Source organism: Porites lutea, chromosome 14, assembly GCF_958299795.1.
Source record: "Porites lutea chromosome 14, jaPorLute2.1, whole genome shotgun sequence".
Lineage (NCBI taxonomy): Eukaryota > Metazoa > Cnidaria > Anthozoa > Scleractinia > Poritidae > Porites > Porites lutea.
Genome location: NC_133214.1, coordinates 4,934,275 through 4,949,850, shown reverse-complemented (window position 1 = coordinate 4,949,850; position 15,576 = coordinate 4,934,275). Strand labels below are relative to the sequence as shown.

The 15,576-nt window shown below is 39.5% G+C and overlaps 1 protein-coding gene across 1 annotated transcript; it reads left to right on the top strand.

Moving 5' to 3' along the window:
* The first annotated feature begins 3,767 nt into the window (after positions 1–3,767).
* Positions 3,768–8,561, top strand: LOC140924514 (protein Wnt-6-like). Its single transcript, XM_073374535.1, has 4 exons — positions 3,768–4,089; positions 4,216–4,436; positions 4,633–5,003; positions 6,500–8,561. The coding sequence occupies exons 1-4, from the start codon at positions 4,022–4,024 to the stop codon at positions 6,959–6,961; spliced, it is 1,122 nt and encodes a 373-aa protein (XP_073230636.1). The 5' UTR covers positions 3,768–4,021; the 3' UTR covers positions 6,962–8,561.
* The last annotated feature ends 7,015 nt before the right edge of the window (positions 8,562–15,576 follow it).

Below are 15,576 nucleotides of genomic sequence, written 5' to 3'. Positions count from 1 at the left end.
ACAAACAATAAGAATTTCCTAAGTATTAGCTTTGGCCACTGTTGGGGCCGACGTGGTTAACCCCAGCAAGACGCCCTGCGACGGACAATGGAGTGGTAATATCAGCACTCCTCGTTAAATTGAATTATGTGGTTTCAATTTTGTTGTAATTCATTTTAAAGCATATTTGGTCACTAAGGAAAGAACAGCAGCTGACTGATTAAGTGGGTAGAGCTGGCATAAGACAAAGACAGCCGCCCCGATGAGGGACGAGAAACTAATGACTGATTTGAAATGTGTGGCCCCTAACCTGCCCTGTATTTCATCTCAGATTTTCCGGTTTCCCAGACTTGTTGAAATCATTTTATCAAAATAATTTTATCGTCAAAGAAAGGAACCGTAAGAGTTGACCTACTGGAAAAAGAAGAAACGGTACATCTAAAAGAGAGCAACTTGAAGCAGTTAAAGGAATCGATTTATGTATTAATTGGTTAATAGGATCGATGTACAGCAAATTAACTGTATTAAAGCCTCTCGCAGCCTATACCGACTGTCCTTTACTCTAAGATTCTAGGATTTGAGTTATGAAGTTGACAAGAACCTTCTGAATGTTTTCAGATTTCAGGCCGGCTGTGACCTTATCCAAACATGAGAACAGAACCGTATGTCAATGAAAAGTCGGAATCATTCACTTGTAACTCCGAGTCACTATCGAGAACTGCGCCTTTTTTATATAGTCTTGTTTTAAAAGTAAGCTAGTTTACACTGTACTCTCTAATTTTCCGAATTCGGAAGAGATATACACAGAGATATGCATCGCCGTTCTCCGCCTGCATTTCATTATAGCATGATGGAATGCGGCGGAGCTTTGGCAAATAGTCTTTTAAAAGACAGGCAATCTATGTTTACTGGTCACTTATCAAACGTTTGAAATTCCACCTTTGAAGTCAGTGAAGATAATTGCAGTACAATAAACCTTTTAGGGAGGAATTTCGGCCACCTTCGAGCCTCAAAAGAACGCTCAGACTAAATTGTCTTACATGCAGTTAATAAATAGCGGAAAAAGTGAACTTTGTCATCGCACGGATTACAACGTCGTTATTCGTTATCAACGCTTAAAGGGCAATTCATTTGAAAGTGTTTGCTCCAAGAAACAATTTGTAAAGACGTTTAAACTGATATTAAAGGAATCTCTATTTATCTCTGTCACTGGTTACTCCGCATAGCAAGCAAAGCGTCACAGGACAATTTGAAAACTCTATGGAATGTTTGCTCTAATTGACGTTTGGGTCAAGAAATGCTGAACAGGTGGAACTTCTAAAGAAGGTTCTGTTTCCTTGGTGGACCGTGATTGTAAACAAGAAACAAAGACTTAGTGTATACCTGTACCTTAATTGAGCCTGATTCATTAGAGTCAAGTTTCAGATTGGTGGATGGAAGCACAAACTGTGTGATCTTTTGTATGCTCGTTGTTATCAAATATTAAGGATCTGTTACAGCATGGCCACCTTTTAAAAGTAGTGAATTACAGACTAATGAAGAGACCTTTCGAATGATCGTGTCTCCTGTTGACAAAGAAAAGCAAGAGCTGTCAATTGCATGTCCTAACATTGCTCAAATTGCCGGCAGTCCGGGCCAAATTCAAAATGCAAAGAAAACTTTCGAATGTCCTTTTGAAACACATTGAAATATAGCCAAGCCCAGAACATCGTGGCGCAGAAAGGCAGAGAACTGAGAGGTCCCAGGTTCTGGAGTGGAAGAGTCGGTAACAAGCCTTCGACGTACCCATTGATCGGGGGAGGGATAGGAAGATTATGTTAGGGTGATGATGATGATGATGAAGATGATGATGATGATGATGGTGATGATGAAAATAAAAATAATATATATATACATGTCATGTATGTGAAAGTTCTGCTGGAGGAGTTTTTTTACCACGAGTTTTCGTCTACAGAGTTAAAGATCAAAACGACATATCAGGGCTCCATTACAGACTCTGGGACTGAAAGGTTTAAACCTTGCAAGACACTATGGATATAGGATCGCCACCTCAAGGGCTTCTACAAAACAAACTGCTTCTTCCGCCGCTTAACGACGTATTCAATAAACGACCTCTCTGCCCTCAGTGCTTTTTCCTCGCCGACCATTTATATCCGTAAGGCTTTGAAAGAACTCGTAATGAGCTTATAAATGGATATAGAATTCTACCTTTTCCTCATATCTGTTATGTTTATATCTTTTATGAGCGACAAACGGAACTTTAATATTGTTTTGATTCAACCAAAACCCTGAAAAAAAGATGGTCTTAAAATAGTTATGTCGCGCATTTTGGTTCGAAAATAAGTCCTGTTTCAATTTCGAAGTAAGTTGATTCACGGTAAATCAGCGTTACGTATGGGGTGACAGAAAAGATTGGCAAAAAACATCAAAACCAAAATGGGTGGGACTTCCAGAGACGGCTAGAACTCGCCTCTCTATCCACCACAGCAACAGAAAACAACCTTACAGGAGCTCTCTCAGAAAGGCTGACTCCCGATTTGAGCGAAGCATCAACAGTAATTATTCAGTTTCCTTTAAAATCATTTTGAAAATCTAAAAAAAGATTAGAAACTATGATTATTGGTCTTTGTTGACAGGAATTACACCAGACTGCAACTCATTTCTATTCCGGAACTAAAAAAGAGATCTAATCTTATGCCGAGTATCATTTTCCTTGTTTATTCATCTAAAATTGTCGTCCAAGTATTTCGTGCATGGTTAGCAGTCAGTTTGAACTTAACATAGAACACTTGGTCAATTATGGAAGCTTATATCCCGGAAGAGCTCTATACTTTACCGATAAAGCAAAACAATTTGAGAAACAGTGTACGGAAGTATATTCCTTACCATTAAAAATTTCCGACGAAGAAAGGAAAATAGTTGAAATTTAAATAACACCTTAATGTTAGAATTTTTTCCATAATCTCACTTCTGAAAAAAAAAAGATAAAAAATAAGGTCTTGAGTCTCGTTTTAAGCAGTTTGCACAAGAAACAGGCTTTGCTCGTTGATCCGGGAAAAAATGTTTTGAGGTCCTTTCTTATATATTGACATTCCTTAACTGAGAGCTGTCGAAGTTTTGAACTTTTTTAAATAAGGTGGGCGTCATAGAAAAGTTTATCACCAGAATACACTGACAGTTTATCTTAGAAAAGCATTGTTTTGTCTGCATATTCCATTCGCAAGAATGTTTTGGATTCTTAATTGAAAAATGTGGTTTTCCTTGACTATTGGCAATTATGGGTAGAGATAAAATGTTTCTCAAACAACGCAAATATCATCAATAAAAGATGCAGCAAGCTACGATCGTGATAAAAGGCAAAACAGCTATAAATATCTTTTTACCTTGTTACTAAGACATTCTATGCTATGTGTGGCTTGCAAAATGCTATCAAAACATTTTTGGGGGGCTGCCTTTCTGGCTAGCCTCCTGAAAAGATGTTGACAAGTTAAAAATAACAATTAGCAAAACAAATTGACTTTGTACGAATTACAATTATTGTAGATAAGATTACATTCTAATATGAAAAATAAAGAATCTTGTCTGTTTCTCTATTTAGTGCTTTTAAAGGAAGGACTAGACAAGTGTAATAACTGTGGCTTAGAGATGAGACAGGGGAAAGGTTCTTTTATTTTATTAATCAATTAAGTTTATCAAGGCTAGGCCAGGTGCGACACACTTTGTCTCGTACCGACGAAAAAAAAGTATGTACGTTATCTTGAAGTTTTCGGTCAAACGTCCTTAGTTCTCAGGCGCGTGTCAACCAGTTGTTACGACTCGATGAAAGAACTGACAGAGTTCACTTCCACTTCTGTCTAATGGTACCGAGATTAGCTCCGATTGACTTTTAATGAGGACGAGAGTTAAAGTGACATCTGTTAGAACTGAGAAACCAATCAGCGTCAAGGACGATCTCATCTGTTTATAGAGCATATTAATTCTACTCGCTGCACTTACATCCTATTCTTCTCGTTCATTGATAAGTGACTCCTTAGAGTGAGCCATGAAGCTTCGTTTACCGAGTCTATTTTTATTTGTTATTTATTCAAGCAATGTTATTGCGATTTGGTGGTGAGTAACATGCATGCAGAGTAAGAAAAAGTATGACACCAAAGAAATCCGCGGTTTAATAATCCCCATACTACTTGGCTTAGTAGATTACTAAAACATATACTACCTTTAATCATCAATGCACAGGTCACTCGAGACGTCATTGCAACAAGACCCAAATAGCGTGTGTAAGAAAACGCAGTCGTTCTTTCAAAGAACGGCGGACTTTTGTAAGTCCAAGCCTAAACTAATCTCGACTTTTCTGGCGGGAATGAAAACTTCCGTCGACGAGTGCCAGTGGCAGTTCAGAAATAGGCGATGGAATTGCACCACGTCTAGGAATTCCATTAAGGGAATTCTACGATACGGTAAGTTGAGTACAAAACCAACAAACACCGTTTTAATCTTTGCACATTGTTGAGCATGGATTTTCGTGCACTGTCGCATTCCCAATATCGCATGATTTAAAACCATATACACGACACTGAAAGCCTTGATTGTGGGAAAGAGAAGTTACCAAATTTCTTCAACTCATAAAGCTTTTTTTTGTTGTTGATTGTTCAGACTACAGGGAAACGGCTTTCATCTACGCTATCACCTCAGCCGGAGCAACCTTTTCCGTCACGCGGGCATGTAGAATGGGTCAACTTAGCAACTGTGGCTGCCGCAAGCCCAAGCGTAAAGTAGCTGCCTCGTCACAGGTTCTAAACAACAACTTGATCGCAACACAACCACGAAATGTTTATCCTGCAAGAGACAACATGAACAATATTCCGAACCAGGTATTCCCTGGAGAAAATAACGAGTTCGAATGGGGCGGCTGCAGCGATAATATTTATTATGGATATACCATATCAAAGCAGCTAATGGCGAAAAATAGGGGCAAGGACGGACGCTCCATGGTAATCGAACACAATAACGAGGCAGGCCGTTTGGTGAGTTCAGCATTTCCGCGGTGTACCAAGTATTGTTTTGATTTGCCCAAACCCTTTCTTCTAGTTTTGATAAGCACGCGACAGTCGAGCCCTCCCCTCCTCATCACGATATTACATTTAAATAGGCTTTGTAGTTACATACGTATCAACCAAACTTAATCGTGCATGAGGGCAGAGAAGGTATCAGAGACACTCTTCAGAACAGGGGCTTTTGTGGAAAGGCTGTGAAACAATTGTCCTACAATTATCACTAAGTAATAAGCTTGTTTACAGTTAACGAGGTCAGAGAAAACATGCATGTATTTTTTACAATTCCACGGCACTTGAGTGGACCTTGTTTTCGGCCAGCCCGCATACAATGCACAATTCGCTATTTCGTTAACAGCGGATGTGAATCGACGACTTCAGGTCAGGGATTCTATTCGGTTTGGCGCCCTTTGGTGGTATCTTTTATTGCATGATCAATGTACCGTTTTGATTAGGATTTAAGCTCTGATAACAAGTAAGCGTGACGGCGGAGAGAAAGCTGAGTGTTTGCAGGCGAAACCCAGTCACTCTTCTGCGAGACTAAATTGGCTCGAGAGCCCGATGTCTTGAGCTAATTCAGAGATGTCGGCAATGTGACAAGAAATCTTGCGTACAAAGCATAGCTCATAGTCAAAATAGCGTGAAAGTCAATTTGTCACTTATACCGCCAAACGAACAATTACCACTGAGCTATCGAATCCTAATGTTAATTTTGGACGAAGAAAAGCTAAATTATAAAAACGCCTTCCACTAATCGCCGAATTTGTTGTATTTGCATACCTTTTGTAAGCACACATGCTTTTGTTTACACACAAATACACTGAGCTATCAGTATAGGTTTAATTTTTGATACCTTAGGCGGTATTAAACAAAACAAACCGACAAACAGACATTTCTCAACCTCTTGAGTAGCGATATTAAACCCAGATGACAGAGGAACGAAAGGTCTTGTGTTAATTCCATCATTGGGACGATTGCATGATGTCCCTGGGACGTCTTAATGCTTCAGTATTTTTTTAATCAGCCCTTTTCTCATCACAATAAATCTTCACAGGAATTTAATTTTCTTGTGTAAACTTTATTGACAGAGTCGTTAATTCAATTTTGACAGTTTATCTTCGAAGTGGATTATAATGAAAGACAAGTGCTCCCGCGGTTTGGCATCTTGACACGAATACTATAATCCCTACAGAAATGTTTACTCCATTTTGAGTGATCTCTTGTTTTAGACTGCCTGTATCATTCGGCCGGCTTCCAGCGCCATTTAGGAAAGTGTAGACAAAGACCGCCACACGCACTCACATATACAAGAGTCTGGGAGTCGAAAGTTAGCTTTGCAAAAACACAACACCTCGCAGTGATATATAATAATCTAATGTCCCAGAGATATATAGCCTTTAAATATAATCAATTTAGTCGAGGGCACCCCTAACGAGTGTACCATTTTCTCCTCGTTTTCTCTTTCCCAGGCAGTGAAGCGTTACATGCAAAGAGAATGCAAATGCCATGGTCTCTCCGGCTCTTGTGCTGTTAAAACATGTTGGCAAAAGATGCCGCACTTTAGAGATGTAGGAGACCGATTAAAAGCCCGTTTCAATGGTGCGATTAAAGTGTTAATTAGCAACAAAGGCGATAGGTTGATCAAAGAAGGAGAAACAATAAAGCCTCAGACTGAATTAGATTTGGTGTACAACACTGACTCCCCGGACTTTTGCAAAGCTGACCACTATCTGGGTTCTTTGGGGACTACTGGTAGACAGTGCAATGACACCAGTATGGGAGTAGGCGGATGCAAGCTACTGTGCTGCGGCAGGGGCGCTCAGATGAAGAAGATGGTTATCACTGAAAACTGCAAGTGCCACTTCCTTTGGTGCTGCAGGGTCAAATGCAAGAAATGCCACAGGGAGATGGAGGTGCACACTTGTTTGTAGAGCCACATTATTACCTAACACGTTGAAGCCCAATGTTATGACGATCAGTAGAACGTGACAAAGATTATCTGTTTGGTTTCCGTTACCCTCAGTCAACATGAAAGCAAGAACCACACCAGTCTTTAAGACAAAGTGATACCACGGTTCTGGGCTCGATGAGCAGGCGAGAGAGGGTAGAGGGAGGTACTCTTCAAAATTTTTAGCGGGGATGTACGGCCCACCTGAAGAAATTTTCACAGATACAACGACCAAAACAGGAATATTCCTGCGTCAACAAACGGATTGAAATGAGTCGCGTTAAATACAGTCACTGAAAACGTTTTTTTTTTTTGGTTTTGGTGTCATCATTAGTTGGTATTTTTGTGTTATTTTCTCCCTTCAGGGAAAGAATCTACTGGACTATTAACTACATAGAAAACGTTACTTCCAGTTAAGCTAGACCGCGCCTTAAGATTGAGCAATAGTTTACTGAAGGCAACTTTTGACAATTTATTTCTGCTCAACAACTGTACTACAATTATCTCTGGGACTAACCCCACCGTCTTAGAGGCACAGGTCAGAGCTTTAACTAGATTGAGGTATTTGACAGTAGTTGTGAAAGATCAATTATAATAGAATTCAAACAAAACTGCAGGAGATCACAACACGACTTAATTGCCGGCACTTGAGAGGTTGTCTGGGAAAGGATAAACAATTAAATGCCATGGAATAGTTATCCATGTAATTTAAGGTTGCTGGTGATTTTCGCCAAGCCGCGATCTATTCATCGGGTTACGAGAGCCATATTCTCAAATTCCCACGACCGGCAGTAACACGCCTTCTGCAATGTAACGGACAGACTAAAGACGAAATAGTTTCATCGAAGTAGTCACTTGATTTAATCCTCTTAGATGATTAGCGCTATGGGGTTGAAAGTGTTGTTTAATAGCTGACGTTTATATCAAACATTGAAATAAACCACAGGGATCAAAACCGCACAGAAAGGATATTTTTCGAACTATGTGACCTTTGATAGATACGTTCCGACAGATTCTGTACTGATGTACTGGGCCTACATCCACTTGAGTTCTAAAGAAAACACTGCGAGGCACTTTATTTTTGGCTCAGATGTTTATGCAAGTGATTAATACGACAAAGAAATATAAGATAGCGGAAGGCTTAGCAAAAGTAAAGATGCTCTTGTACTGATCCGGAAACAGTGTTTATGTATAGGCCGGACACATCAAACGAGTAGATATCAAACCCTTAAAATTGCAAACCGAGCACCTGGAGAGCTTCCAAATGAAACGATGTGTGTTTTAGACGCTATCATTATTTAAATAGTTTTAATAGATTCTGAAGTAAATGGTTTTAGGGATGAAATTAATGTGACGGCCTCATTTGCTCCAAAGGAACATCACCTCAAGCTATCTCCGCCGTTTTTCAGTAGAAGAAAAACAAAGAGGGACGCTATTTTGAAGTTCAGGAAGAAAACTTTTTGCTTTTTCAGTGATGTTCTGTGGAGTTTTGTGACTTATTATTGGTATTCAACTGACGACGCATCCAGCTGCGAGAAACAAAAGTTTTAATATAAAGCAATAAATTGTTAGATCTATACCGTTGTTGATAAATTCTTTTTCTATTATCTTAATCACTGTAATAGCAAGACAATTTAAATACGCTGTTTATAATAAGGTACAAGGTAGTTCCATATATAACGTCTGTAAATGAAGCCCTTCAGCAACAATTTAGGAGAGCCTCACACTTCTGTCTGCTTTTCTCTGACACCGTTTACACGTGCTCCAAACCTAGTGGTTCTCTTGTTACCCTTTCGTTCCCAGAACTGAGTAGTCAAAGTGAAAATTAGACCAAAAAAATGCTTAACGCTGAAAGTATGGTCATACCGCAGGATTTCGTGGTACAGACTCGAAAGTTAGAACTTCCTTGTATAGCATAGTAAACAATAGGGAGCTTAGCGACGGCTACAAAAACGTCATTAAAAAAGGGAAGTCGCGCTGCATCAAACTTTCTTGCGCTTGTTCCGTCTCGTTCAATTCGTCAAATGTTGGAAGCCTTTTCTGGAGCTGAATTCTAAAAGACTGTATCGAAGCTCAGTTCAGGAAAGGAGAAAGAAAGTCGTTGTGTTGTGTTCACGTCGTCCACAAAAAGTGAAATTGGGCATTTTCACGTCGTAGTCGTGTAGTGACGGTAAATAAATGTACAAAAAAAACCTATTGCTTTTTTTGCTGCTCTCGTTGACGTCGCCGTCGGCGTTGCTTAAGCTCCCAACTACCACGGGAAAGTACTGCTCAGTAGCTTTCAGTTGAATGGTCACACCATAGGATTTCATCCACAGACTCAAAAGTTAGAACCACCTTATACAGCATAATAAACGGTACCGCAGGAAAGTACTGCTCACTAGCTTTCATTTGAATGGTTACACCATAGGATTTCATCAACAGACTCAAAAGTTAGAACCACCTTGTACAGCATAATAAACAGTACCACAGGAAAGTACTGCTCAGTAGCTTTCATTTGAATGGTCACACCATAGGAATTCAAGTCAGAGACATCTTATAAGGCTCAATCATTCATACCGGGAGTTAAAATGTTGACATTGGAGTTGTCAGCTCTTAAGTGAGATTATTCAATTTCATTAAGTTTTTGAGCAGATCTACAAAGCTTAATTCGAGCTCCATTACTAAGCGGGTAACAAAAATCCAACTGTTAATGCTCTGTAAGACTTTAATTTTCAACTACATATCATCAGCTTCCATTGCTAGTTATAATATCGCTGGAAATTTTTTTGCAACAGCGCGCGCTCTCATTGGTTACTTCGAGGTCACATGACATCTAACAATGAAACTGTTTCCCGCCAAACTCTCTGAGCGGGCAACATCACAAAATCACCCGCGAATGTTGACCGACGACCGCCATTACAGCGAGGTTTAATGAATTTCCAGCTTCAAAATTTCAAGCTATATAACAAATCACTTTAAGACTGGTCCCTCTGGAAACAGTCAATTTTGTTTCTCCCGGGACCAGTCATTAAGTGTTTAATATTGGCGGGAAAGGTCTTAGACTCCAGGATTCTTATAGAGGAGGATCCTGAACAGTAAGACCAGTGAACCTTTCTAAGAAGAGCGAGTTTTCAACGATTCCGATATGAGTCTGTTGAATTGAGTGTTCACAATTCTTTCTTTTCAATTTTCAAATCACGTCTTTCATTCTAAAACATCTTTTACTATCCCTGATATGAAAATGAGTATCCTCAACTTATGAAAAAAACAAGCTAGTTCCCTCTATTCTACAAGTTTATCTTTATCTTGAGCTTATTCTTGAGGGAGAAGCCCGTTATGGAAGGGAAAGAAGGTGCTCATGGCAAAATCGGGGGGAAAGAGTGTGGCACGTCTCGACAGCAATGTGCTGCTTTCCTGCATAATCCCACCAAACTCTGTTATTTTCGCTTCCCAATTCAGAACGGACCACGGTTCGAACGAGCCAAAAACAATGAAACAAAAGAAAATACACACCCGATACTCGCGTTTTGAATAGGCCCTTTTGGCCTGTATTTTTTGTTTCCCCATTTAATTTCAGACCATGTGATGTTACCTCAGAAAACTGTTTCTTTCAAATTTCGTCCTATCCACCTGTATATGCATGTACAATTTTAGAAAAGACAGAAGGCGAATTCCCTTGAGAACATCACGTAGCCTAAATTGGGAAAACAAAACATGCAAGCTAAAAAGGCCCATCAGTTATTGCTTTGAGGCGGAGGGGAAGAAACCAAAAGAAATAGCATTAAGTTTGAAGGATGAATAATTCATTACTTTCGTCTTATTCCGCTCAGCCTAATGATAATTAGAAACTGGCCTATTCCAGACGCTTTTTCTAGAAAGCACTGAGAACTGACCCTACTTCAGAAATATCCTTATTTCAGACCCAGCTTATTAAAATCTATACCCAATTTCAGACAAAGAGGGTCAAATCTCCCCGTGGGGAAAAAAGGCTATAGTCACTGGGAATCAATACTCTGAAAAATTCCCAGAGTGATCAATTGAAAGCTGTTAACTTTATCATCACCCTCTCAAGGGTACTGAGAATTGGTTGCGAACAAGGAATTTCACACGCCATGAAAGCACAAGGAATATTGCCTTTTATGGTTTCATTGAATCAAACAAATATGTCAAGCAACAAGTTAAGTCCTATTCACCGCAACAAAACAAGTTTAATTAAAGCAGGTTTAACAAAAGTAATTATAGAAAGCTGAAAGGCCAAAGTTGGTTGTCTAAGTCTGCATGAAGTTTAAGTAAGTCGTTCAGCCTATTCTTTAATTGGATAATGCTTTCATTTAGTCGACAAAAATCAATGGGCAACTTTTCCAAAACCAGTTTTAATTCGTGTTTCATAAAACCGCTTTTAAATGTTTCAAATCTTGTGTGAACCGGGGTATTTAAATCCTCGTGACCAGAAAATGTCAGATATCATTTTTTAGATCGATTAAAATGAAAAAGTACTTAAAGTTTCAAGATTACAATGTATAAGAACATAAAGTATATAAGGTATAATAATTAACTTACAAGGTTTTATAGTCGGGTATACAATCATAATTGCCAACCTGGGTGCGAAAGGATTACTCATGGTAAAGTACCAGATATGTCGAAACACAAATTGAAGTACTATGTTAAAGACGTGCAATGACAGATCCAGTTGCATGAGGCAAAGGATATTAGCAAGTGGAGCGCCGGATACAGTTCCTGTTTCTTCAGAAATAGCGTTTAGAGGGTGCAGCATATACAGCTGGGTGTCCCAAAAGTTCGTTCCTCTTTTTTTTGTGCTCTATACCTTTTGACCGAAACTTTATTTTAACATAAAATTTTTAAAAGATGTTAATTGCTCTATCAAGTACTTGTATTCAGAAGTTCAGTATCCTGTACGCCCCCTTCAGTTTGGTTTTTATCACTTTCTGTAGGCGTTGCGGCATCGGATGGGACACGTCATGCAGCGTGTAAACATGGTGTAGAGAGCCAGATGATCCAATTTGAGCTTTTTTGTCACCTGGTATGCGGGAGGTACTTCGACTCCCAAACAATATCATCTAACAATCACCTAACAATCGGGTTTTTCCAGTTTTTTTACCATTTTTAACTGATAAGCCAGTAGGTTGAAGTATACATGCTTATGCTATTACGTAGCTGAGAGATTTTTGCGACCCTTCATCTTTCATGTTAATCACAAAAAAAAAACAACAACAACAACAAAAAAAACAAGGCAAGATTTCGAGCAATTCGAGCCACAAAATACAAAGAAAATATGGTGGGAATTTATATACGCACACGCGCAACTTTAGCCTGCGAAAGGCAGACGTTTCTCCTCGCTCATCGCCGCTGAGGGACGTTTCGCAAGGAGGATCGTCTGCGACTCAGCGAGCGAAATTCCATACTGATGACGCATATCAATGTTTAATAAATCCGGTAGTCATGGGGTTCCAAATGCAAATTTGTTCAATTTTACGTTTCTCCTGGTCGATTTTGGAAAAGTGTTGTGTTCATCTGCGAATGAGCTCCAGCAAAACTCAAATGCTTCTTCTAGAAAAATCTATATTCCACAAATATTGACTGTTTTGTTGAAGATTCATCGCGTTTACATTTGACCTTTGCCGCGTTTTGTCTTTTGTCTGTCATTCGTAAACAATAGCTAGAACAATGAAACTACTCCGTCGACCAATTTATTAGCACCTGACCGGATTTCGGCCAGATTTTGCGTCATCAGTATGGAATTTCTGTCGCTGAGTCGCAGACGTTCTTCCCCGCGAAAAGTCCCTCAGCGGCGATGAGCGAGGAGAAACGTCTGCCTTTTGTAGGCTAGCGCAACTTTGGCGCCAATATATACATATCGAATGTTTGAGTCAAAAGACGGCACAACAATTTTAAAATATTTAATTAGACTGAAAGACACAACTTTTTTTAAAACCATTTACTTATCAAGTCCTGAATTACAGACTTATAAAGTAGAGGAACGAACTTTTGGGACACCCGGTATAGACTTTAGACTTGTCTTGACATTATCAACTTCGCTTGATGATCCCGAAGCTCAATTAAAAAACGTCTGCTTAGTAACAGGGAGATTTTTCCCACGGATCCTAAAAATTCTTTCGTAAAGTCAAAAGTTACTTCTTGCTGCTGTTGCCACCTCTTTGAGTGACTCGTCAATTGGCACGTTATTATTCCTTCATCCAATTCCATAATCTACACATGCTCCACCTCCATACCATGGATACCTACAAGCTTTTGTAAACTCCTAAGTCTTTCTTGGTTGCTGCTCTTAACTACTTGACTGTGTGGTTTGTTAACTTTGAAAGACGCTGCCTTTTGAATGCAGTTTTCGTCTGCTTTGGCCCGTTTTACGCAAGTTGCAAAATTGAAAGCTATTTTAATGTTTTAAAGAGTCCAATTTTCCATTCCATGAAAAGTGCTAATTTCTTTAGTTCAATCCGGATCCACTGTAAATTAAATAGTTCATTCAACCTTATGCCCCTTTTCTGTCATTACCGTCTGGATTCGAATAAGTACCCTAGGCGTATCAAGATCGGAATTCGGTTCTGCTTCCATGACACCTTTTTCAGGCGAAACCGTGCCCTTAATGGGCTTAGTTGACGACAATCCACTGTCTTAATAGCTCAGTTCTGGCGCCGTTTTCCCACGGAAAATAACAACCCTTTTGCAACGACTTGGAGTAATTTCCTGTTGAAATTGTCTCCCATTTGTGTGGCTCCTCAACTGGAAAATGCTTTGCATTTTTGACTGAGTTCTCCTCTGTTCCTTGTTTTTCGTCCGGAGCAATTCCTCAAATTGTTACAGCCCATTTCATGAAAACCTAGCCAGCTTGTTTTGTTGAATAGGTTTTCAGATGGAAAAGAACTTTTGCCCTGTATGGCGCATTTCTGCAATATTAATATCAACGTATGGACTTGAATAAGTTTCCTGACCTATTAAATTCGAAATTGGTGCAGCTCTAGCAATATTTCTTAAGCCTGAAAGCTTGGTTAGGTTTCAAATGCTTCGAGTTCTTTATCTTTGTTTGTCTATAAACTTGAGGCGCATTTTTCTCACGAATAACACATTCTTAAATTCCATTTACAAATTTATTTAAATTTCACTCCACCACTCATCAAAAGCCTACTCTGTTTTTAAGGGATTCACTCCAATACTGACCAAAGACCACTTTGAAAAGCCACCCTGCATCACTACATCAAGAGGTTTACTCAACTGCCACTCAAAAAGAAACTTTTATACTTCAAGCACTTTTCAAATGCTTCAGTCAACGTGCGAAACAAAAGCTCCTCAACTGTACAACAATACGACACGTGCCTTTTCTAAGCTCATGCCAACACGTTTCTATTCCTAATCCAATTTGTAAGTTTAGCAGGTTTAGGCATATAAACAACCACGCTTACATCATTAGTTGGGTAATCTTGTTTACGTTGAAAATACAGAAAGGAGATACAGTTTAGGTAGGAACGCTCACGCCGTCGTCTACCCGACGATAGAAAAGACCATTTAATTACGCTCGTTCCTTTCTTTCATTCCAGTTAAGGTCTCTAGAGTTCCCTATTACATCAGGCTGAAAGGGAAAGGTACGCTTAACTGGAAGAGTCATGAGTACATTAGAAATCACATTGCCGACAGAGCAATGGGAAACTGTCCACCTACCCCTCCCCTAAGCCAAAATTGGGCCCTAACTGAGAATAAGTGCATGTTAACGTTGAGTTAGGGAAGGGGTATGTGGGCAGTTTCTCACAAACCTGAATTGATCGCATTTTTTTCTCTTGCCCGATTTTCCCTTCTAAAGAAAGACGCTGCATGAATTGGGTGAGATCTTAGTTGGGCAAGTGGGGTATGTTGCTAGGATACAGTTTTGGGTTAAGGTCTAATAGAGTGTTCTCACATGACGTCACGGCGGCCATATTGGTGTGCCAAAACAATGAAACGGCGGACATGTTGGTGTCACCGAACCAATCCCGGGGGAGTTGAACTCTTTTCTTAAGCAAACGCTTTCTTTTGTTCCAATAAATTTGCATACCGCTGGCAAAGTGAGTGAAAACGCTCTGTAGACGTGCGTTTGGTACAATGGGCTCAGTTGTGATCGTCAGTTGATCAATAAAACGATGCGCGCTATCAAAAAACAGTTTTAAGAAAGAAAACAAGATTGACTTATCCAGAACAGGGTCGTAACATGGTATATCTGGGGCCCACTGATCCCTATTTTCTTGCCGTTATTTTGATCCCTGAGCCCCATTTTCCCCAAATTTTTGATCCCTGAGCCCTGATGAAAGAATCGATCCCATCTATGTTTTTACACAACATTTTAACTTAGGCAACTTTGTTTATCTCCAAATATAGAATATAGAACATGCTCAAGTCGGCTGATGAGAAAAACATTAAATTTAATTTTTAGTGCAAGTTGTAGGTTCTATCAGAGCTTTCTATTCTGCTATCGCTGTTGATGTTGTAGTCTTATGTGAATTTCCTCTTTCACTCTGTGTGTGTTACAGTGAGGATCACGCGATCAATTACCAATAGCAAAATACCTGCTTTACATGAAGTAGAAAAATTAAATGATGCAAGCCACAGGTT

Excerpts from the sequence above, each read along its gene's own strand:
- LOC140924514 (XM_073374535.1), top strand. The coding sequence starts at position 4,022 with ATGAAGCTTCGTTTACCGAGTCTATTTTTATTTGTTATTTATTCAAGC. Across the intron at positions 4,090-4,215 it reads AATGTTATTGCGATTTGGTG|GTCACTCGAGACGTCATTGC; the intron begins GTGAGTAACATG and ends ATCAATGCACAG. Across the intron at positions 5,004-6,499 it reads ATAACGAGGCAGGCCGTTTG|GCAGTGAAGCGTTACATGCA; the intron begins GTGAGTTCAGCA and ends TCTCTTTCCCAG.